This window comes from Hyperolius riggenbachi, chromosome 1 (genome assembly GCF_040937935.1).
Source record: "Hyperolius riggenbachi isolate aHypRig1 chromosome 1, aHypRig1.pri, whole genome shotgun sequence".
NCBI classification, from domain to species: domain Eukaryota; kingdom Metazoa; phylum Chordata; class Amphibia; order Anura; family Hyperoliidae; genus Hyperolius; species Hyperolius riggenbachi.
In genome coordinates, this window is record NC_090646.1 from 479,553,939 (window position 1) to 479,578,919 (window position 24,981).

Genomic DNA, 24,981 nt, shown 5'->3' on the forward strand with positions numbered 1-24,981 from the left:
TCCTCACCTTGCCTTCTCCGTCGTGCACAACTCCATTGGCTCTCCTCCATCTCCATAGCAACAGAACGTGACACTAGCTTATCTGTACAGAATTCTGCCTGAACTGTCAGCCGAGGACTAAAGTCCTAATCCCTGCTGGGTGACATTCATGGCAGGTGTGTACCCAGCTTTGTGCATATAAGAGTTTACTTTGGGAGGGGCGTTAGTGTTAGAAGTATAGATTTGGTTATGCTTTGGCAATAGGCAAATAGATTGGAGTTTGCTTTGGAAGGAGGTATTACTGATATTCTAACTATAGTATATGCATCTCCTGAAACCCGAATGCAAATGTTATTTTACTAAATGTACTCTAGCTACCTGGAGAGAATGTCATTTACAGTGCTTTGGTAAAGAATTACATCATATGCTTGTATATGTATGTATGTACCGTACATGTATTTTAAAGTTGTTCATGATAGTGTTTTCTTCTTTATCTGTACATAATAGACCAGAAAACACCTTTGCCTTGACTACCATCTGCAGTCATGCATGTAGTCTTTGCAGAAGATCATAATTGATCGTAATTCAGTGGGCCTTTAGGTTTAATACAGAGGTGGAAAAATTAGTATGAAATTTAAGGAGCCAGTTTTTCCAGTGCAAGATCCAGATGGTTTTTTTTCATGAGCCAGTACTATTGACCTCAAATGGGGACACACTCAGAGGTTTGGAGCCATCTGGAATTTTCCCAGCACTGTGTTAAAAGTTCTTGCACTGAAAACCCTGGCACCAAACTTGTGCCAAGGTTTAGTAGGGTTATAAGCACCAGTGGTAGAAAGGTGATTTTGTTCTTATTTGGTCTGTGGAGCTTCAAAATGAGTTTTCTGTAATGGCAGAGGCTGTCAGAGCCCTACATGCTTATGGAAAACTAATTAAAAAAAAATTAAAAAAAACCTGTACATTTTGCATTCCTGATTAGAAAACCCTTTTAAAGCTTACCTGAAGTGGCTTTTATTGAAGCACATTTTCCAAACGCACTGCAATGTGATCTGGATTTTTCATGTGTTTATTTTTGTTTTTCACGGTGCAACTGCATTTGCGTTTTGCCAGTTTTGTTAGTAGAAAGAGAATTAAAACTAAAACACACAAAAAATCACTTAAAGCAAGTAAAACAATTTTCTAGCACTATCATTGCATATAACATTAGCACAAATGCTCAAAAAATGCAGCAGGCCGGAAGTGTGTATTTGGGCCTAAATCACCAATGAAAATGTATTGCTATAATGTGCATTATGTTGCTGGTGTCCTAGCGTTTTGCAGATTGCAAATGACCTGCAAAGAGCATATTGTACAAACCAGGCCTTAGTGAAACTGTTTTGCTGTCTGAGGTGTTTCTATTATTTTTTTCCACTCCCCTAGTCCCCACAGTCCTGTGGCAACATGTGGGACAACTGAGCAAGAAACAGAATGAGGCAGAACTTTTCAGCCTTCCACTGTATATTCCCACCCATTCCTCACCCCTAATCCTCCCGTTCCCCTTCCTTTCCCAACACATTCTGTGTCCTATCCAGCCGTACCTCCCACCTCTCTCCTCTTCACTTAGCGCCTGAGTTCACATGGAGTACATTTTGTTTGTGCATGGAATCAGAAGGTGGTGCACAAGTGCATCACAATTACAAACATGGAATTTTTTTTACATGTAAAAAGGGCGTCAGGAAATTTTGGTGCAAAGTGAAGCTGAAAAATGGCTCTCCCTGCGGTTATAAATTTCCATGAATTACTGTTCTCCCCCTCCAAGGCGTACAGTGGGAGTAAGATGCAAGTCGGCTTCCAGCTAGTGCTGGCAGACAAATTATGGTAAATTTGTGCTCCATGTGCTTTTGCCAGTGCCCAAATTACTCACTCAGTCCGCTATAGCCATAATTCAAATTACTCGAATGTCCTCGGCCACGCACGCCCTTTTACGTCAACGGAATTTATCTAGGGGACAACACAATCTTAATATAAATAGAATTTATTTAAATATTGATATAAAATTAATATTTAAAACAAAAAAAGGAAAGAGAAGGCCTCCATGTAAGCGAAGTGTAAAAATTGGTAGAACTTCTAGATTGTCATCCTGTGTTTCTTTTGCATCTGTTGTGGTTTTAGGTTTGCTTTTAAGTTCTTTGCAACAGTCTTTCTAGACTAGGAATTCTAGTCTTCCTAAAACTTTGCTATAAGCACATATCAGTGCTGCACTAATGTTTTTGTAATGTAATGGTTTTAAAAATTGCCTTTGCAGTCAGCTGTAAATCTAAAAACCTGACAGCCTGAGTTGCATTAATTTTCTACAGTCTAATCTGTACTCTGTGTTGCACTAGTTTTCAGTTACATTCCCAGCAGTAGTAATTAACAGCACAGCGCAAGAACAATTGTTGCTTGTTTTCCACTACTGCACAAACTGAGTGTCTGGCAGGAAGTTCTAACACTACCAGCTTTGACAAGGTTTGTTCCGGTCTGTGTTCATCAGTTCCACAATTGACTTTGAAATTACGTGTGACATTAATACTGGGTCATGAAGGACTGAAGTGAAGGAATTACTTTTTCTCAACAAATGTGTTAGTGTAGTCATCCTTTCATGAAAGGTCCACAAGAATGGCAAAAAAAGAAACTATGCATAGCCAATACAGGATGTGGAGATGGCTTTTCTTCAGAGACATTTTTTTTTAAATCATAAGTAAAAAAAATTAATTTGAACTTTATCCAGTTTCATTATATATATTCTTGTTTGTAATAAACAAAAAGTGTCAAAATAGGTCTTTAGAGAACACTGGTTAGGTTGGTACATGTGGCCTTCTGTTAGCTACCACTAGTGCCAGTTTCTAGAATGTCCTGGATCAAAGAAATTTGTATTTGAGATGTTGACTGTACACAGTAAAAGTGTGTTGAGTTGTGATGGGTGTGGTGACATCATGTCATGTTTATATTTTCAGGCCTTCTCAGACAATGTGGGCTTCCTAGTAACCATTTTCTGTGCTTTGGGAGTGTTTGCGATTCTCTTCATTCTGGTATGCATAGAAACTGTGGTGCAAAAGGGAATAAAGTTATTGGCCGTCTTCATCTGGGGATGTTTGGTTGCCATGGGCTACGTATTCATTTTCACTAGCGGTGATGTCACTCCATGGGACCAGGTAAGTGAGAAATTATGATTGAAGTGTGATTGAAGGAAAGTAATATGGCTGCACCTTATGCCAATAAATTACTAATGAACAGAAATGGTGAAGCTAGTTAAATTACTTATAAACGTTACATGTTATACAATACTGGGGCGGTGTTACTTAATCCCACATCCAGACTGTGTTAGTATGCTATTGGGCCCTATAGTTTCAAAATTTGGGGATAACACTACAATACGGGAACTCCTTGCAGTTCTGTCACCCATATCTTTTTAGGCCATTTCTATCTTCTTGAGCAGTTTAGCATAGGCAGCGCCCAGCCCTAGGCTTCAGATTGTACAGTGTATATACAGGGGCTAACAAATTGCTGAACAATGAAAGACGGCCTAAAGTTACGTTTGCAATACAGTTAATTTAATCCTCATTGTACCCAATGATAGCATCAGCAAACAAGTGAATAACTCACCTGTTAGTGGGAAAATGGGCACTATTGTTACCCCCTACCCCCTTCAGCAAAACTGCTGTGGCTGTCCAAAGAAGTCCTGATAGGTGGTCACTGAGCTTGGGGCTGGTCACGGCAACACAGGTAGGGGTGGCCACAGACCTCTGGACATTTTGTGAGAAGCTTCAGACAAAATCCACCACAGAGATTTAGGTCATATATGCTAGAATCTGTGTTTTCCCACCTGCTTCCTCGGTGGAGACTGTCGGCAAATAAGGAGTGCCTATATTTCACATTCTAGAATCACCAGCAGGTAGCAACAAACCAGAAGTGCAACAGGAGCATGTCCATTGACAAAGAAACAACTTCGATATCAATAATCAAAAGCGATGAGATGAGGCCCAAAAGTTATTTTAATCAGCTAATCAAAAATTATGTGATGTCATTGTTGTATACAGGTGTATTGGACATTATTTGTGACAATCAGCCTGTACACCATGCTACCCCTATGTATGAAAGGAGCAATCGTTGCTGGATTTACCTGCTCAGTGTCACATATCATCGTCCTGAGTGTCTATGTGTCGTCATCCAGCCAGCAGCCTGCTGGAACTTTTGCCTTACAGGTAGGAAAGGGTTTTTCTTTTATAGAACTATGTGCTAAAAGAAATTGGGAACACAGAAACAGGGGGATCTTACTTACTTTCTTTTTTTTTTTTTTTTTTTTTTTTCTAGCATGGGGCCTCAAGGCTCTATTTGGTGATACAATTATCCTTTAAGAATGTACATTAAAATGTCAGAAATGGAAAATATATCTTAACTGCTTTTAATTCTTTTTTTAGAACGTCCCAGATAAAACTAATTTCCTCTAATTAACTGAGAACTCTGTGCAACATCAGTAATATTAGCCAGTAATCGTACCATTAACACTGCTCTGCTACTTTCATAAATGTAAGCTTCTTTGTTCCGTACATAATGTTACAGACAGTTTGTAGCTGCCATTTTATAGCAACATGTCAAATCATTATAAAACTGCTTGTAACCTCTAAAGCCCCATCTACACCATACACTTTTGTATTCGATTCATCGTTTCGATTCGATTCAATCCGACATGTCCGATCGGGATTCGATTTGTTTCGATAATGTGGTCGAATGTCATTGCAAAACATTGGCAAATTGATCACACTTCCGATCGAGTCGAATCCCGATCGGACATGTCGGATTGAATCGAATGGCACAAAAAATTGTATGGTGTAGATGGGGCTTTAAGGTGACCATACATTGATAGATTTGCAGCAGATTCAACCATCAGATAGATTTCTGTCAGATGCCTGTCAAGTCGCATATAACAGGACTCTATCTGACGTGTGCCACACACTAGGAACAGATTTCCAATAGATTTCAGTCTGAAATCTATTGGAAATCTATTGAAAATCGATCTAAATGCTTTATTGCACCATTAGATCCAGTGCAAATCTACGGGCCAATCGATCTGCTGCCAGTAGCAGGTCGACCTAGATTTTCCATCCTGTCAGATAGATCAAATCTATCGAAATAGGCCACAAATTGATCAATCGTGCACCGATTTGCGGCCGATCGATGGCTGAAATCGAGCAGTGTATGGGCCCCTTAAGTCTGGGCTGCACGAGCTAACGCAGAATAACATAAAAATTGTCATGGCTGTTAAACCAGAATTCCAAGATTACAGATTAAAAGATTAGGGTTTATATGAGCCACCATTTAGATGTAATCTCTGTTTAACATTTTTAAAAGCTTACTTCAAGAAAAGTAATGCAGGAGGTCTATACTAGTGTGCCTTGCACTAGGGAGCATTGGCATTATTACATCATGCTCTTCTCAGCTTGCTTGTCTGAGATCACACTTAAAGGGCAACTGAGGCGAGAGAGAAATGGAGGCCGCCATATTTATTTCCTCTTAAACAATACCAGTTGACTGGCTTTCCTACTAATCCTCTGCCTCTAATATTTTTAGCCATAAACCCCGAACAAGCATGCAGCGGATCAGGTGTTTCTGACATTATTGTCAGATCTGAAAGTTTAGCTTCATGCTTGTTTCTGACATTATTCAGATACTGCTGAATACCAATAGACCAGCAGGGCTACCAGGCAACTGGTATTGTGTAAAAGGAAATAAATATGGCAGACTCCATATACTTCTCACTTCAGTTGTCCTTTAAGACACTTACAGACCTTGAGTAAAACTGGTCTACTGGAGGGTTGGACTACTAGTGTTTCAGCTGTACATCACCAACTTGGTTATGCAGAATTACAGCAGTGTTAGGGGTATGAGGCAGGGAACACACTGCGTTTTATGCACAGAAAAACTGAGAATTCGTGTTAATCAATGGACTAGTTCACACTTAATGTGTTTTTCGCGCTCCGAAAAAACCTGACATTCTGCATCATGATCCTGCACATTTTGCCAGTTTTCTGTATCAATTACATTAGCTGTTATGAAAAAACTTTTCGCGTTTTTCTGCATTTAAACACACTTAGGGAAGAGCTTGAACATAACATAGACTGCTGGTCACTCCAGCTAAGCGGCATCTGATATTTACACAGAAAGTAAGCATTTCAAACTTAGCTGTGCATACCAATGAAGTTATTGTACATAAAAATGTATCTAACTTAAGGCCCGGTTCACACTTGCGGTTTAATGAAATACTTACCGGTGGCACGGGTCCGGTCCGTTCTGGGAACATCAGGAGGCCATCAGGATCCGGTCAGGTCACGTTCAGTTCTCTTCCGGATCTTCTTCAGTTCTTCATGTGTCCTGGATCCGTTTCCGTTTTCAAAGAGGGGCCTGGAAGGTCTGAAAAAGCGCTGGAGTCCTTCTTGGGGAGAGCCTGCTGTGCGGACATCATCCTCCTCGTCCCGCAGGGCCCTGCGTCTGGATGGTCAGGTCCTTCCCTGTCCTCCGATGTGTTCTGGGGTGGCTGTGGAGAGGCTGGGGGCTGTCCGGCGCTGGGTACATCCACATGGCCGCCTGCACCATAGAGAACCCCACAGGAAGTGGGGTAGGACGTCCGGCTTACATCCGGAAGTGTGTTGCGCACTTCCGTTTCCCCTCAGTTCCTGTTGTGCTGGATTTCTTGTCCGGCGGCGGTGGACAGAGGACCGGTCCGGAAAATTGGAGCATGTTGGAAAATTCCAGACCGCAGGCCGCATCCGGATCCGGAGGAACGGACGAGTGCGCACGGGTCCATTAATTAACAATGGACCCTTAATCTTCCGTTCCGTTTGCGGTCCAGCTGCGGTCCGCAAATAAACGCCAATTTGAACCGGGCCTAAGCCTTAAAGGACAACTGAAGTAAGAAGAGTATAGAACTGCCATGTTTATTTCCTTTTAAATAATACCAGTTGCCTGGCAGCCCTGCTGGTCTATTTGGCTGAAGAAGTGTGTGAATAACACCAGAAACAAGCAGGCAGCCAATCTGTCAGATCTGACAATAATGTCAGAAACACCTGATCTGCTGCATGCTTGTTCAGGGTCTATGGCTGAAAGTATTAGAGGGTCAGCAGGGCTGCCAGGCAACTTGTATTGCTTAAAAGGAAATAAACATGGCAGCATCCATATAACTCTCTCTTCAGTTGCCCTTTAACTACCTGCGGACCGGCGTAGTTGAAATCTACGGCGGGCAGGGGGCGCTGCGGTTCTGACCGGACGTAAACTCTACGTCCTATTCACCGCGCGCCCGTCCCCGCCGCGCTGTCCGCTCTGTCTCCGCCGCAATCAGCTGCCCTCTATGACGGCAGAGCACTGTGAGCCGGGCAGGAGCCGTTTTCATTGACTCCTGGCCCTGTCATTCCTGTAAGCCGTTCCCATTGGCTTACATGGAGTGACAGAGTCAGGAGCCAATGAAAGCGGCTCCTGACCGGCGCACAGTGCTCTGCCGTCATAGCTACGGCAGAGAGAGCAGCCTGCGGCAGGGACAGAGCGACGTGACTGGCGGATTTTAGCGGCGATTCGTCGGGAACCGGCGGTTTACTGTACCAGCACCCTCTGGTCCTTAAGGGGGCAGAGGGTGCTGGTACTCAAGTGGTTAAATACGAGTCGCAAGGGGCAATTTTAAAATGAAAGAAAAAGATCCCTAAATGGAAAAAAACTTAAAAAAAAATGTGATGCCATTGAAATACATTCAGGGCCCTTTTCCACCAGCGCGTTTGCACTGGCTGAATCGCAAAGTCGCAAACCGCTAGCGATTTTACAATCGCTACGGTTTGCTTTTTAACATAGGAATCGCGGTAGGTCATTTCCACTACCGCGATTCGTTTTTTACCCGAACGCGAACGCGCGGCGGAGCGATATTTGCCGCGATTTTGCTATGCAGTGCATAGCAAAATCGCGGCCGCAAAACGTCGGGGAATCGCCGGTTTTGCGATTCAGCAATCGCTAGTGTTCAGCATGAACGCTAGCGACTGCAGGTGGAAAAGGGCCCTAAGTGTGCGCCAAACACAATTTTGCAAAATCGCACACAAATTTAAGCAAAAAATTGTTTCTGTGCAAACGCTGAGTATTACAAATTGTGTTATATTATATCTATACAGTAGGCTATGCAAAAAAATAAGCCTAAGCTAAAGTTGTTTTTTTTTAAAGTAGAGCAATTTGATTTTCTAAGATTCCCTATCGATCAGACCAGGCTTGAACTTTTCTACTGATCGTATTAACCTGCATTTTTTTCCGAAGATATAATATACTATATGTTTTTTCATTATGCTCAGGTCAAAGCGGAACAGATACAATTTTATGGGAACATTGATTGGATGATTTTTTGTACGTTTTTGTATTGGCTTTATTTATTGCTATTGAAGAGAAATGTCAAGTGTGGAGTTCTTTTGCATTAATAAAGGAAGATTAAGAAAAGTTTTGCAATACAAAGTGGTTTCTTGATCATTATTGTCAAGCTTTATCCTTTGGTTACATGAAGATTGTGAAGGGTTTGGTAGAACACCGATATGATATCTGTAATATTGCACTCCCATTCAATGACCTATTACACTTTTGTTGCGTTTTTCTGCCATGATATAAAGTGGAAAGAAAAAAAAAACAGAAAATGAAATGAAGCAAAACTTTTGACAGGTACATTTAGCAGCATGATATGATCCATACCCTTTAATAAGTAGCAATGTTATTTATAGTCCTTATGTACAGGACCTTCTAGCAGTTCAAATGACAACATTTACAATCCCTTTGATTGTTCTCTCCACAGATGATAGCCGACGTGGTCATCTTGCTGTGTGGCAATGTGGTGGGAGGTTATCACAAGCGTGTGACAGAAAGTTCATTAAAGGACACTTACCATGAGGCCATCAACTTCATTCATTCCCGACGTAAGCTGGACTCTCAGGAGAGGCAGCAGGTGTGGTGGAGCGTGCGAAAACACCTATATATGTTGGGAAAATGTCTGATGTTATCAAATAGTAGTGTTAAGTTTCACACAGGGCTATAGTTAATTGAAACTTCAATATCTTACAAGATTCCACATATACATTTCTGACTAGCCACTGGTTAGGTTCAAGTAAAAAACTAAAGATTGCAGTTTTGACAACATTTTATGACATTCTATTACCAATGCAGTATCATAACCCCAAGACTGTTGGGATAGGGCAATACTACCCCTTCTGCCAACTGTATTACACGTCCCAAATTACCCAGCAGTGAGTGTTTTGTCGCTATTACCCAAAATGCAACCATGCACCCTGATTGCTGGTGTGCTTGGTTGGCCATTGCTTGACAAAAAGCAAGTAGAATCACGATAACTGCAGGTGAAACTTGAAAAATTAGAAGAACTTGCAAAATTCCATTTATTTCAGTAATTCAATTTAAAAGGTTAAACTAATATATGAAATAGGAGCCCTTTTGCAGGTGTTTTGGATTATGTTAGGTGCACACCATACAATTGATTTCTAACATGTCCGATCTGAATTTTGATCGATGTTTCGATTGTTTTTCCGATCGATTTCCATAGAAGTGAATGGAAATTGATCAAAAAATCGATCCAAATTCAGATCGAACATGTTGTAAATAATCGATCTGGCAGTTACATCTGCCAGAAAATTGTATGGTGTGTACATAGCATTAGACTCTTTGACTTCAGTTTGCTTTTTTTATTCCAACCTGAACTCAAACTGAAGAAAAAGGACTTTGTAGCCCTGGAAAACCTATTATTATCATTATTATTATTATTTATTTATAAAGCGCCAACATATTCCGTGGCGCTGTACAATGTAAGAAAACAAACAAGGGATACATAATGATACAGACAATGATATACATCAAATATGAACACTGATACAAAATACAGCACTGCTGATTACAATTTGATTTAACATGATGACTAAAATGTATAAATGTCTAACAGAGTGCAAGCAATTAAATTAATAACATTCCATGGCACAAAAGGGTGAGAGCCCTGACCTTGCGAGCTTACAATCTAAAGGAATGGGGTGAAAACAAGAGGTGGGGGAAGTATACAGTATATGTACAGGCAGTGCGTAATTAGGTTATTTAGTGGGTGCATGGCCTAAGCTAGAGAATATACTTGTCGGAAAAGGTGGGTTTTAAGGGAGCGTTTAAAGATTTCAAAGGTGGGAGAGTGTCGGATGTGCTGTGGAAGGGCATTCCAGGGGTGGGGTGAAGCACGGGAGAAGTCTTGTACACGTGAATGTGAGGAGGTAATTGTAGAAGAGGATAAAAGAAGCTCGTGTGCAGATCTGAGATAGCCGTTGGGTTGGTATCTGGAGACTAGTGAGGAGATATACAGGGGAGAGAGATGGTGGAGAGCTTTGTAGGTTAGGGTTAAGAGTTTGAACTGAATCCTCTCGTTAATTGGTAGCCAGTGAAGAGCTTGACAGAGAGGGTCAGCAGAGGAAGAGCGAGAGGAGAGATGAATAAGTGGAGCAGCAGAGTTCAGTACAGAATTGAGTGGTGCTAGTCGGTTAGTTGGAAGTCCACCAAGCAATATATTGCAATAGTCCAATCGAGATATAATAAGAGCATGTACGAACATTTTGGTTGTGTCATGGGAGAGAAAAGGTTGGATACGTGCTATGTTTTTCAGTTAGAGATGACAGGAGCTGGTTAGGGAGTTAATGTGAGGAATAAATGAGAGAGAAGAATCAAATATAACCCCTAAGCACCATGCTTTGGGAACTGAAGTTATAGACGTGTTGTTAACATTTATTGTAATATCAGGCAAAGAGGTGGACAGGGATGGTGGAAAGACTATTAGTTCAGTTTTATTCATATTAAGTTTTAAGAAGCGAGAGGACATGAAAGAGGAAATAGCGGACAGGCAGTCGGGAACCCGTGTGAGGAGGGAGTTAAAGGGAACCAGAGATGAACGATTCACACAAAATAAACATATCAGTTGATGGCTTGTAAAGAATAAATGCTCTACCTGATAATTTCGCCACTCTGGTGTGCCTTTTTGAGTGTTTTTTATCCATTATTGCTCCAGGAATTATCCAATATGGCCGCCGGCTCATACTTGTTCTGCTTCCGGGTAATGAGTTGTCCTGGATGTGCTGTCTAGGCTATATGAGACTATAGACAAGCAGGGCTGCTGCAGCCTTTCATCTGTCTGCTTTTAACTATTATTCTGGTATGCTGTGTGGCTGCCTGTAGGAAGTGTCTCTCATAGAAATGAAACTGCATACAGTAGATAATGACTGGCTGCACAGTGCACACAGATACACTTGTGTGTGTCAGAGCTTCTTTCTCGGCGGCAGCAGCAGCAGCCCCTCCCATGTCAACAGCTCTGAGTATGAAATCTGAGCCAGGAGGTGGCAGGCTTGGGCTTGAAAAGACTCCACAGAAGAGTGACTCAGCTACAATGATGCCAGGTCAAACATAGACTGAATCAGTTGGTGGATTCTTATCACAGTTGATAACAGATTTATTAGACTGTGAAGAATAAAACTAAAAGCAGGGTAGGTGTTTACTGTCATGTTCCCACTGATAAATGTAATAAAATACATGAGGGTGCTTCGTCTCTGGTTCTCTTTAAGGTCTGGGGCTGAGAGGTACAGTTTTTTTTATCATCTGCATATAGGTGGTATTGAAAACCAAATGAGTTGATTAAGTTACCAAGACCGTGCATGTAGATGGAGAGGGGGGGACCGAGGACAGAGCCTTGAGGTACCCCTACAGACAGAGGATGATCTGAATAAGAAACAGTGAAAGACCTTCCAGAGAGGTAGGAAGATATCCGGGAGAGAGCGAGGTCCTTTATTCCTATAGATGAAAGGATCTGTAGGAGTAGAGTGTGGTCGACAGTGTCGAATGCTGATGACAGATCTAGAAGGATGAGTATGGAATAATAGCCTTTGGATTTAGCTGTGAGGAGATCATTAGCTAATTTGGTGAGGGCTGTTTCTGTGGAGTGGTTTGGCCGAAAGCCAGACTGGAACTGATCAAGCAAGGATTTTGCAGATAAATACTGACTTAGTTCAGCATGAATGTGGCTTTCAAGTAATTTAGATGGAAATGGGAGAAGTGACACTGGGCGGTAGTTAGCAAGTTCGGTGGGGTCTAGAGATGTTTTTTAAGTAGTGGTGTTACAACAGCCTTCTTTAGTGAGGATGGAAAAATTCCGGTGGAGAGGCATAGGTTAAACAGCGCTATTAGGGCAGGGATGAGGGATGTGGATAGCTGTGGAATGAGATGTGATGGGATAGGATCCAAAAAACAGGTGGTTAGATGGGATTTGGAGATAAGAGAAGAGAGCGAATGTTCAGAGAGTGGAGAGAAACTGGAAAGAGAGCAGTCAACAAGATTAGTGGAGATGGAGTTTGATGTCTGCATGGAAAACACACTATGGATTTTTGCAGTTTTATCTGTAAAGTATGTTGCAAATTCTTCAGCTGATAAGCATGAAGAAGGAGGAGGAGGGGGTGGACGGAGAAGGGAGTTGAAAGTACTGAACAGGCGCTTTGGATTGTGCAAGTGGGAGGATATGAGGGAGGGAAAGTATGATTGTTTTACAGAAGAGAGAGCGGTTTTAAACTTTTTTTTTTTTTAAGAAATGAAATCCTCATTAGTATTAGTTTTTCTCCAACGACGTTCAGCTACCCTAGGGCACCCCTTTAGCTGTTTAGTAGCCTTGGTCAGCCAGGGTTGGCGACTGACATGGTGTGGGCAGACATTGGTGAGGGCTGCGATTGCATCCATGACTTGCGTGATTGAGCTGTGGTAGTGTGCAGCTGCTGAGCCAGGGTCAGTGAATGGTTGTGTGAGGAGAGGTGGCAGGGCATCAGAGACAGATTGCATTTCTATATTGCGGTAGTTCCTGCGTATATATGAGCGTGCTTGAGGCAGCGTGGTAGGAAGAGGGGGAGAGAGAGAAGTTTAGTAAGTTATGATCAGAGAGTGGGAGAGGAGTATTAGTGAAATCAGTGATAGAACACTGATTTCTATCACTGAATATGAGGTCAAGTGTATGACCATTAGAGTGAGTTGGAGCAGTGGACCACTGAGAAAGGCCGTAGGAGGAAGTGAGTGTCAGAAGTTTAGTGGCGGCAGAATTGTTGGTGAAGTCACCCATAATGATGGTAGGGATATCGAAGGACAGGGACTGGAGGAGCCATGTAGCGAAGTGATCTAGGAAGAAGGAAGCAGGGCCAGGGGGGCGGTAGATTATTGCGATCTGGAGGTTAGAGGGAGAGTATAGACGGACTGCATGGACTTCAAAGGAAGGTAGAGAAAGAAAAGGAATGGGTGTGAGCGGCTTAAAGGAGCATCTATCAGAGAAAAGAATACCCACACCACCGCCATGTTTATGCCTATGCTACTTACTCCAACTTCAATCCTCATTAAAACTAATGTTAAAATGACAGCTAATGTTATAGGTATGTGCATTCTATTCTTATGCCAGCTAGCTTTAAAGGACGACTATCATGAACAATTGTAAAATTTAAAATACAGACATATAAAATATACATTTATCCCAGAGTAAAATGTGCTATTAATTACTTTTTTGTTCTTACTGTAAGTGACCGCAACAAAGAAAAAAAACTATTTTTTTTTCTCCTGGTTGGACTTGGATGGGTGTCTTTTTTCCAACCAAACTAACTTTGTAACTATGGGGTTGATTCACTGAGCTGCTCTGCTGTAGCAACGCAGCTTAATGACAGCAGAGCATGGTAATAATCTTCAGCGCATGATATGCAGCCATAGCGCGCACTGTTAAATTACGCTATGCTCCAATAGCTTAACAAGTGCTTCATTAAACTTAACGAGCGCTGCACTGAACTCGCCCTGTGCCCCAGCAGGTCTAGTGGCTTCAAAGGACAATATTCCTGAACATTGATTGGCCCAGTAGGCTGACTGTCAAGTCAGAGTGCAGGAATCTCATCCTTTGAAGCCACTGGACTCGCCAGGGCTCAGGGTGTGTTCAATGGAGCGCTCGTTAAGTTTAATGAAGCACTTGTTAAGCTATTGGAGCGCTATGGCTGCATATCATGCGCTGGAGATTATTACCACCTGCTGCTGTCATTAAGCTGAATCAACCCCTATGTAATTTATAGTGCATTTTACTCTGGGAGAAATGCATATTTTGTATGTATGTATGTTAAATTTTACAATATTTTGCCATAGTGGTCCTTTAGGTACTCTGCAGGGATCCAGAGGGTATTCACACAGCTGGACATTACTTCTCTTATGATTGTTGCCCCCCACCCTCATGTAATTTTGCACTTTCCACTCCTGATAGATGGCTCTAGGTGGTTACAAACATTTTAGCCGTGGCAACTGGGTGGCTAAATGTTTTGTTGTTGGTGTAAAAGAGTACTTAAAGGCAACCTGAAGTGAGGGGGATAAGGGGGCTGACATTTATTTCCTTTTAAACACAAATTGCCTGGCTGTCCTGCTGATCCTCTGCATCTAATACTTTTAGCCATAGACCCTGAACAAGGCGTACGTTAAAAAGGGGCGCTGGGAAAAAAGGGCGCCGGGTTTTAAACGATAAACATGGATAACGTTTAAAAATATAATGTACTATATTTCGTTTAAAAATAATGTTTTATAAAGTTATAAATCATTAAATAATGTGCATGAAATTGGCAATTGTGAAAACGTTAATCTTCTGTTTAAAAAGTGAAACGTATAATAACGTTTAAAAAAAATAGTAAGTAACCCTCCCTGTACCTACCCCTAACCCCTAGACCCCCGTGTTGGTGCCTAAACCTAAGACCCCCCTGGTGGTGCCTAAACCTAAGACTCCCCTGATGGTGCCTAAACCTAAGACTCCCCTGATGGTGCCTAAACCTAAGACTCCCCTGATGGTGCCTAAACCTAAGACTCCCCTGATGGTGCCTAAACCTAAGACCCCCCTGGTGGTGCCTAAACCTAAGACTCCCCTGATGGTGCCTAAACCTAAGACTCCCCTGATGGTGCCTAAACCTAAGACTCCCCTGATGGTGCCTAAACCTAAGACCCCCCCCTGTTGGTGCCTAAGTAACCTTCCCTGTACCTACCCCTAACCCCTAGACCCCCGTGTTGGTGCCTAAACCTAAGACCCCCCTGGTGGTGCCTAAACCTAAGACTCCCCTGATGGTGCCTAAACCTAAGACTCCCCTGATGGTGCCTAAACCTAAGACTCCCCTGATGGTGCCTAAACCTAAGACTCCCCTGATGGTGCCTAAACCTAAGACCCCCCTGGTGGTGCCTAAACCTAAGACTCCCCTGATGGTGCCTAAACCTAAGACTCCCCTGATGGTGCCTAAACCTAAGACTCCCCTGATGGTGCCTAAACCTAAGACTCCCCTGATGGTGCCTAAACCTAAGACCCCCCTGGTGGTGCCTAAACCTAAGACCCCCCTGTGATAAGCATTAATAACGTGTGAAAAAAATATTGTGCTGTTTTTCGTTTAAAAATAATGTTTTAAAAAAGATTGTACTGTTTTTCGTTTAAAAATAATGTTTAAAAAATTATAAATCATAAAATAATGTGTAATCAGGAGAAGCAGTTATAAAACAGTAAAAGTCTCCGGGCGCCGCTTATAAAACGTTATTTTTCTCCGGCGCCCTTTTTTCCTGTCGGGCGCCCATTAAACGATATTTATTATGGGAGTGAATGGCGGCGCCCGATTTGTCCACTTGCCTCAGGCGCCCGAATTTACTGTTACCCTGAACAAGAATGCAGATCAGATGTTTCGCTGACGTTTGGCTCGATTTTCCGCATGCTTGTTTCAGGTGGGTGATTCAGACACTACTGATGCCAGATCAGCAGGATTGGCAGTTAACTGGTATTGTTAAACAGGAAATAAACATGGCTGCCTTCATATCTTCTCACTTCAGGTTTCCTTTAAATTGATGAAGACATTTAGTAATTTGTCAGCTTCATATGCTTGCAGTAGGATTGGTTTGTAGAATAAATATATTAATATGAGAAAATCTTTGTCCTTTGCTGAAACCTTTGTACACCGTGAAGATGATATTATTCTTTTACCCTTTACTGACTCTGTCATATGTGCCTTTGTGCATTAGTTTCAAAACAAATGAAGTAATGTACTGGGTGTTTTGGGTTAATTATTAATTACCCTTTTTGCCATGAAAAAACAAGTTTTTATTGCTTGTTTTGATCATGTAAGTACTTTGAAAAAGACGTGTTTTTGGTTAAGATGTCTGTATTGTTTACTTCCTTATGGTACAGAACTACTTTCTTGGCTCTTGTGTATTTTTAAAAACTGAAACCCTCACAGTAGTAAAGGTGCAGATTTTGTTGTTTGAAGGACTTTTATGGAAATCCTTTTCCTCCTTTAAAATGTAGAATGCATATGAAGTGTACAGTACATTTGTCACAGAGCAATATTTAATTTTTTTTTCTACTCTGTCACATACAGTAGGTAGTAAAATCTGACAGGTTTTGGACTAGTCCATATCCTCACGGGGGATTGTCAAAAGTTTTGCTATTTTTCAAATACACTTACTGAACAACACTTGCTCAGTCCTCCTGCTAGAATAGTGTTACCAGCTGATATCTTTGTTAGATCATTTCCATGGAGTCAGATTTTTACAACTACTGTCCCTGCAGAAAGGCAGGATGGACATCTGGCAAAGGAAACGAGCTGCACGCCCTACTATAGTACCCATAAAGGTGTCAGGTGCTGTGAGAATTGTGGGTTATGATTTTTTTCACTAGGCACATGTGCAGTTAGATTAGCTGATTCCAACTGTGTCAGGCATGTGGGACTTTAGTAGGATTTCACTAGGCACATGTGCAGTTAGATTAGCTGATTCCAACTGTGTCAGGCATGTGGGTTACCACTGTATGATCAGGAAGCCTTCCTAACCATTTTAAACAAGAAAAATTTAAGTCCAATAGATCAGTATGCCTGGCAGCTACAATTTTTTTTTTTTTACACACTTTTTTGTTGAATTCATTGATCACAGGAGCAGTTGTTACTTTCCATCTTACCGCAGTATATAGCAACAGAGATGAAAGAAGAGATCATAGAGAGGCTGAAAGAGAAGAGACCACAGCAGGAGAGCACCAACAACTTCCATAATCTGTATATCAAACGGCACAAAGATGTGAGGTGAGCCAAAGCAGCACATAGACCAAGATCCTTATATATAAAGGACCTAAGTCTGATAAACATCTTACTTTTATGTGGAAAGGGCTAATCTCATCTATAACTTTAACTTGTATAAGTTTCCATGTTTGTACAAAACTTGAAGGACCTAGTTCAGCCTCCCGTTTTGTAATGTCCAATTTGCACTAATCAAAACAAAGTTTTGTGCATTGCATGCCTTTACTTTTTGGGGAAAAGTGTATTAAAAATACCTTTCTGGCTGCATCCAGTAGTTCCTTATTACCAGTAGAGTGGGAGTTGTTTTCCAGCACAGAGCCAATAACCTTGCCAAGTCCACCTATTTCCACTCCTAAGCAAGATCTTTATTATTATTTAGTATTTATATAGCGCTGACCTCTTCTCCAGCGCTGTACAGAGTAATATTGTCTTGTCACTTTAACTGTCCCTTAGAGGGGTCCACAATCTAATCCCTACCATACTCCTATATCTGTATCGTAGTCTAGGGCCAATGTGTGTATAGTGTATGTATTGTAGTCTAGGGCCAATTTTAGGGGAAGCCAATTAACTTCTCTGTATGTTTTGGGGATGTGTTAAGAAACCGGAGTGCCGGAGGAAACCCACACAGAAAAGGGGAGAATATAAAAACTCCTTGCAGATAGTGCCCTGGTTGAGATTCGGGGACCCAGCACTGCAAAGCAAGAGCGCTAACCTCTACGCCACCTTGCTGCCCAGAGATTAACTCTTTGTGGTCAGCAATGCAGCTGCAGTTCAGCTGTGACTCCCTGCTCATTGTTTAATGGAGCATTTGCCACATCCTTTCCAGTGTGTAAATAAAAGTCATGTGTACTGCTCATCACCTCTCACTGCCTGAAATAATAAACTGCACTCTTACTTTATTGTTTTCTTATAAAAACACTGGTGAGGGTCTGGAAACGTGAAAGTACCCCTAAACTGTCTTAAAACTGTGAGAATGAGCATTCTGCTTTCAACGCCCGCACAGTTCTCAATCGCACGTGGATTTGGAAAACAGTTTCTTCAACTGAAAAGGGGGGGCAGCGGCAGCACAGTCAGTGAACGGTAATCTAGCCCTCCGTGTTTTAAGACAGTTCAGGGGTTCTTTAAATGCTTTAATATGCACTGAGCAGAGAGAAGCTAGACAGAAACTGATGATGAAATTCTGCATAACTATAATGCTGCAGTTCTTGCCACAAGCAGTTAATCTAATCAGCAGCAAGAAGGTGGAAGCAGCCAGGTGATCAGTATCCCCTCCCAGCTCTTTCTTGACTGTCTCCTGTGAGTGATGGTGGAAAGGGGGAGGAGCATGGACAAAGTACAGACTGCTGCTCAGTCCAGCCAAGCAGCCTTTGATACTGGCACACAGATACAGTTGTGCAATCTAAGCAAGTCAATATACATTCATGGAATGCAAACCTGGACTATAGTTTATAGTCTTGTGGTACTACTCTTAAATGTTGCTGTGCAGCAGAGTGTGGTCTTCTGTTCTGTAAGATACCTCATATTAGAACTTTGAAGTATTGATAAAAGGTGTCTGCACTTGTAACACTCAGTGTGACCATACCACAAAAGAGTGATGGACAGAAGGAAAGTGTATGATGTGTGTCCAGGCCTCTGACTCGCTTTTCTCTGATTGTGGCTGATACACTTCTCACATGTTAAATCTTTCTGGATTTTACGCCTATATGAATCGGACAGAATGTTATCTATTTTCTATCTCTTCCATCCACCCTCCTGTTGACTGTAATATAATTTAGCTACTGAATATCTGGATCTTATGCTATCTACAAACATTCATTAGTTGTAGCCTGATCCAGATCAGGTGACAGCTGAGTGTCTGTAGATACACATGACCTCGCCTGACCTTCCATCTGTATCTCTTCTCAGGAGGATATGCAGTGAGGTTGTGTTCTCCTGACTGATTGCTAAGACCTTGAAAAAAGGAACAGCAGGTGCCCTACTGCTACTAATCTTTTTCCTTCTACCATAGGAAAAACCCAGCATGCAGAACTCTATACTGTTATGTTGTTGTTTTCCACATTCACATCTGTCTGTAGCAAGCTTTTTGGGGGATTTCTCTGTAGCTAGATGTGAAATATCAAGTTGCCTAAAGTTTGTGTAGTCCAATGCAAATTAAAGGACCACTATTGCGCAAAAATTGTTCAATTTTAACCACTTCACCCCAAAGGGGTTTTACCCTAACGGACAAGCGATTTTCACCTTTCAGGGCTCAACCCTTTCATTTGCCAATGGCTTAATCACTACTAATCACAATGAAATGATCAATGGCCTCAATTCTAAGATCATGCTGTAGATAAGGCAAGAGAAAACTTACCTCCACACAGTAAGAGAGTTATCTTATCTCTTTATTCTCCTCCTTCATACCTCCTCTGTAGTTAATTTACCTCCTCTGTAGTTATTTTCACACGCAGTTAACAAAACAGGCTGTCTTTAACTGTGGAGTTATTTTAAGGATTGAAGAGTTAACTTAAAGACAGAAGAGTTAACTTTAGGTTTGCCTGAGGTAAAATGTTTCCTGAATACTACATGCCTTATCACCATGGTGACCACTCTATAAACGTTATTAAAGACAGGTGATAAGCTTAGTGAATTGAGGCCTATATCTTGTTTTTTTCACCACCAATTAGGCTTTTTGGGGTAGATATTTGTTTTTAGTAATTACTTTATTTTCTATGCATTTTTAAGGGATAAAAATGAAAAAATACAATATTTATCCAATGTTTCTGTTTCAATATTGTTTATTAAACAGTATTAATACAAATACAAAGCTGTTCAAAAAGAATAACATGAATATTCCAAAAAGATTTTACAAGACATCTTGAAATATATGTAGCTTTACATTAGTTTAACAGATCGTCAAAAGAAAAGCGCCTTTGGAATGTGCAGAAATGTCTTAAGGCAGTTCAGCTTTTTATCTTAATAGGTACAATAGCATAGATAAGCTGGTTTTCTGATAGTTAAATGGTACCTATGTCATACTTATTTCTCCAATTATATCCCCTATAGTTTTAATATACACTGCTACTGTACATAAAACCCACACATTTTATCTGCCTATTTGTCCTGGTTATCACAAGATTTGAATTATGTCCCTAGTACAAAGTATGGTGACAATATATTATTTAGAAATAAAGGTGTATTTTTTCTGTTGTTTTTTTTTTGTTTTTGTTTAATCTTGCGTGCATGCACATCGGCAGCAACGCTGCTTTACTTATAAAACCTTCCTGGAGCCGTTAAGAGGCTCCGGCAGGATGTTTTAATACACCTGCTTGTCTTTAAGTGGTTAATATATACAGTGGGATGCGAAAGTTTGGGCAACCTTTGTTAATCGCCATGATTTTCCTGTATAAATCGTTGGTTGTTGCAATAAAAAATGTCAGTTAAATATATCATATAGGAGACACACACAGTGATATTTGAGAAGTGAAATGAAGTTTATTGGATTTACAGAAAGTGCGCAATAATTGTTTAAACAAAATTCGGCAGGTGCATAAATTTGGGCACCACGAAAAAGAAATGAAATCAATATTAAGTAGATTCTCCTTTTGCAGAAATTACAGCTTCAAACGCTTCCTGTAGGTTCCAATGAGAGTCTGGATTCTGGTTGAAGGTATTTTGGACCATTCCTCTTTACAAAACATCTCTAGTTCATTCCTTGTTATGCCCAAATACCTCAATTTTAGTTTCATCAGTCCACAGCACCTTATTCCAAAATGAAGCTGGCTTGTCCAAATGTGCTTTAACATTCCTCAAGCGGCTCTGTTTGTGCTGTGGGCGGAGAAAAGGCTTCCTCTGCATCACTCTGGCATACAGCATCTCCTTGTCTAAAGTGTGCCGAATGGTTGAACGATGCACAGTAACTCCATCTGCAGCAAGATGATGTTGTAGGTCTTTGGTGCTGGTCTGTGGATTGACTCTGACTTATGTTTATGTATGTTTATGTTTTTGTTTATCTGAGATTTTTCTTGGTCTGCCACTTCGAGCCTTAACTTGAACCGAGCCTGTGGTCTTCCATTTCCTCAATATGTTCCTAACTGTGGAAACAGATAGCTGAAATCTCTGAGACAGTTTTCTGTATCCTTCCCCTAAACCATGATGATAAACAGTCTTTGTCTTCAGGTCACTTGAGAGTTGTTTTGAGACCCCCATGTTGCTACTCTTCAGAGAAAATTATAAGGAGGGAAGCTTTTAATTGACTCCCTTAAATACTCTCTCATAACTGGATTCACCTGTGTAAGTAGGTCAGGGGTCACTGAGCTTACCAAGCCAATTTTAGTTCCAATAATTAGTTCTAAAGGTTTCGGAATCAATAAAATGACAAATTTATGCACCTGCCTAATTTTATTTAAACAATTATTGCGCACTTTCTGTAAATAAACTTCATTTCACTTCTCAAATATCACTGTGTGTGTCTCCTATATGATATATTTAACTGACATTTTTTATTGTAACAACCAACGATTTATACAGGAAAACCATGACGATTAACAAGGTCGCCCAAACTTTTGCAGCCCACTGTACAGTTACACCTACTTATAAGAAAAACATTTCTCCTGGAGTACAATGCCATATAAATCACTTTTCTCCCATGTTGCTATCACTTACAGTAGGCAGTAAAAATCTGACAGATTTTGGACTAGGGGGATTTTCTCAGTATTTCTTTTTTTCATTACAATAGCACTCTATGGAAAGGATCTATACAGAGATGCAAACACCCCTAGCTGTTTGCACTCTATTTTAGCAGTTGGACTGAAGAACTGGCATTCAGTACTGAGAGTCCCCAGTGAGGAGATGGACCTCCAAAACCTGTCAGATCTGTAATATTTTTAGGTACTTACATATTATACCATCTTCCGAATTTTACTGCCCCCCGTTTAAAAAATATTGACTCCCTTTGGAAATCTACATATTGTTGGAATCTTGGCTTTCATTTGCACTATGCTTTGTGAGTTGGGGGTGTGGAATGAGGGGTGTCTACGCTACGCTACTGCCAGCGGGCAACAGGACAATGATTCCAGTAAAGCTGGGAATATCCGTTTAAAAAGAGTGGACACTCCTCATTTAACATCCGCTAACTCAGGAATATTGCATCGGACCAACACAGGGCATATGAAATGAAAGCCAAGACTCTAAACTTTCCAACAATATGTGGATTGCCTAAGGGGAGTAAAGGCAGTCAAAATGGGTAGACAGCATAATATCTTAAGTGACAATTTTTACAACCTATTGTAAGTGACAGCGACATAGGAAAAAATACATTTATGGTGCATTTTATACATATGAATACACACAGATTTAAAATTTTACAATTTTTCCCAATAGCAGTCCTTTAACCATCTTTATTGCTGTATTTGAGAGACGGCAAATAAATGTATTGTGTTCTATGTTCCAGTATCCTATATGCAGACATTGTTGGCTTCACACTGCTTTCTAGTGAATGCTCTCCCAAGGAGCTGGTTCTGATGCTAAATGAGCTGTTTGGAAAGTTTGACCAGATAGCGAAGGTAAGTAAATGTAAATGGGACTGTGTTGTAACCATGCACAATTATTGGACAGTTCTGAAAGCTGAAGAATGTTTTATTCTGTAGGAAAATAACTGCATGCGCATCAAGATCCTGGGTGACTGTTATTACTGTGTGTCAGGGCTGCCGGAATATCTGCCAGACCATGCAAAGAACTGTGTCCAGATGGGTTTAGACATGTGCCAGGCAATCCGGTGAGAAATCTTCCTGCACTTCTCTGCTCTCTCTTTCATTTGGGTACACAGCTATGGAAGTGTGGTGTAAGCCCTGACTGCTATAGGGGGAAGGACACTAGAGAATGTTGTTTTTCTTCACTTAGCTAAACTCCTGCTTCAAGTTGAAGTACATCAGTTGTCCTGTAAGAAAGCTCAACCCTTTTAAGTTTAGTCATAGTTAAATTCCTAGAAATGTTTTCCTCTTCATTCCCACTCTGTCCTATTCTCCTCAGTGACGACCTCGGGCTGCCTGATATAGTGGATTGCCTTCACATCACATTTGGTATCCAGCTTACTGTTTTTCTTATCGTTGCTGAAGCAGAGCCATATCACCAGTGTGAGCGCACCTTCCATTATACTTCAATATACTCAGTGGCCTACACACATCAGTCACGTCTTATAGCCAGAAAGTAGAATTTAGCTTTTTTTGTTATTATTTTCCTAAGCTCCAAGGCAGTGTTTTGCCTTCCACATTCTCCAGCCTGCATTTCTGTGCTTTTCAAAGCACTGGAAAATGTCCACGGTGTAACCAACAGTGTCCTTTGGCAAGAAGGAACCCCCGTTTTAGTTTTAAAAACCTTTCCCAGGGAGGATGGCTCTGTGTGGCGTACCCTGGATGTCAGGCCACTCTCGGTCAGCACATAACTGTACAAGGCATATAAAATGCCAGCAGAGGACTTTACACACAAACTGTAGTTAAAATATCTTTTTTTTGTTTTTATTTAACCAATTTAGTATCAGAAGAACTTCCCTGTATTAAGCAGAAATCCACTTTTGTAAGCTTAGATTTATTTTTTTATTATTACTATTGATATCTTTAGTCGCTGTGGGCCTGAAATAAGCCTTAAAATATTCAAATGTGGCTGCTGTGTTAGTCGCTCAGTTAACTTTGCTCGGTAGATGTAGTGCTCTGAACAGAAATGTTGTCTTTGCATTTTTTCAGAAAGTTGCGCAAGGCTACAGGAGTAGATATTAACATGCGTGTTGGTGTACATTCAGGAAATGTACTATGCGGAGTCATCGGGCTCCAAAAATGGCAGTATGACGTCTGGTCACATGATGTAACATTGGCCAATCATATGGAAGCAGGAGGAGTTCCAGGGTAAGAATGTGAAACTAAAAATGTCTGTTACTTCATATAATTGTGTTTCATCACATATGATTCAGAAATGTGCACCACATTATTGATATACAATGTGCGGGCCCTAATATATAAGTGTATGTTCTGTAGGAGAGTTCACATTACAGAGGCCACGCTGTCACATCTCGGAGGTGAATATAAAGTGGAAGATGCAACCTACACACAGAGAGACGCTTACATTAAGGAGAATAATATAAAGACTTCCCTGGTTATTGACCCTAGGGTAAGTCTAATATGTTTATAAATGTAAAGTATTCTATGTCTTGTTACCACCTTGATGGACTTAAGAATGAAACTAGGCTTTTTCTACTGCATGTTTTATTTTGGAATGTATTATACAAGTTCTGTATATCTGCATGAGTGAAGACACTTGTGATTGCACAGCTAGGCCACTGGCAGGCAATGCCACATCCAAGGAAAAGGAAATGCAATGTGTGGAAAGTAACCCTGAAGTGAAGTGTATACAATGCTGCTATTTCAGTGTAAGACATGCTACTTGTCTGGCTGTCATGCTGATCTTCTGGCTTCAGTGACGCCTGAGCCACACAAGCAACAAGCATGCAGCCAGTGTAGTCACAGCATGGAGGGGCATTTTTAAGTATGCAGCGTTACTTAAAGAGACTCTGTAACAAAATGTTCAGCCTTATTTCTTCTATCCTATAAGTTCCTATACCTGTTCTAATGTGGTCTGTCTTACTGCAGCCTTTCCTAGTTGCACAGTGGCTGTATTATCTCAGTTATGTAATCTAATCTTCATTCCTCTGACGGCTTTGTCGGGCTCAGGCAAGAATGTGCTGCTCTGCTTGTTATAGGCAGAAGCCCCCTGCAAGCTCTGTATGAGTCACAGACTGAGCTCCTCTCAGCCCATCACAAGCCATGTCTATTGTTTGTAAACACTGCCTAAAACTGGCAATTACAAGCCAGGATCGCAGCTGGGA

The 24,981-nt window shown here is 41.1% G+C and overlaps 1 protein-coding gene across 6 annotated transcripts in view; it reads left to right on the forward strand.

Annotated features, from left to right (window-relative positions):
• ADCY4 (adenylate cyclase 4) overlaps positions 1-24,981 on the forward strand; it is a 183,414-nt gene that overhangs the window by 116,797 nt on the left and 41,636 nt on the right. For all 6 annotated transcript variants that reach the window (XM_068241582.1, XM_068241574.1, XM_068241565.1 and 3 more), the window contains exons 3-10: positions 2,952-3,149; positions 4,035-4,199; positions 8,804-8,953; positions 16,987-17,132; positions 22,558-22,669; positions 22,754-22,881; positions 23,846-24,004; positions 24,134-24,266. In XM_068241582.1, coding sequence (XP_068097683.1) covers positions 2,952-3,149; positions 4,035-4,199; positions 8,804-8,953; positions 16,987-17,132; positions 22,558-22,669; positions 22,754-22,881; positions 23,846-24,004; positions 24,134-24,266 — 1,191 coding nt within the window. The remainder of the gene's footprint in view (positions 1-2,951; positions 3,150-4,034; positions 4,200-8,803; positions 8,954-16,986; positions 17,133-22,557; positions 22,670-22,753; positions 22,882-23,845; positions 24,005-24,133; positions 24,267-24,981) is intronic.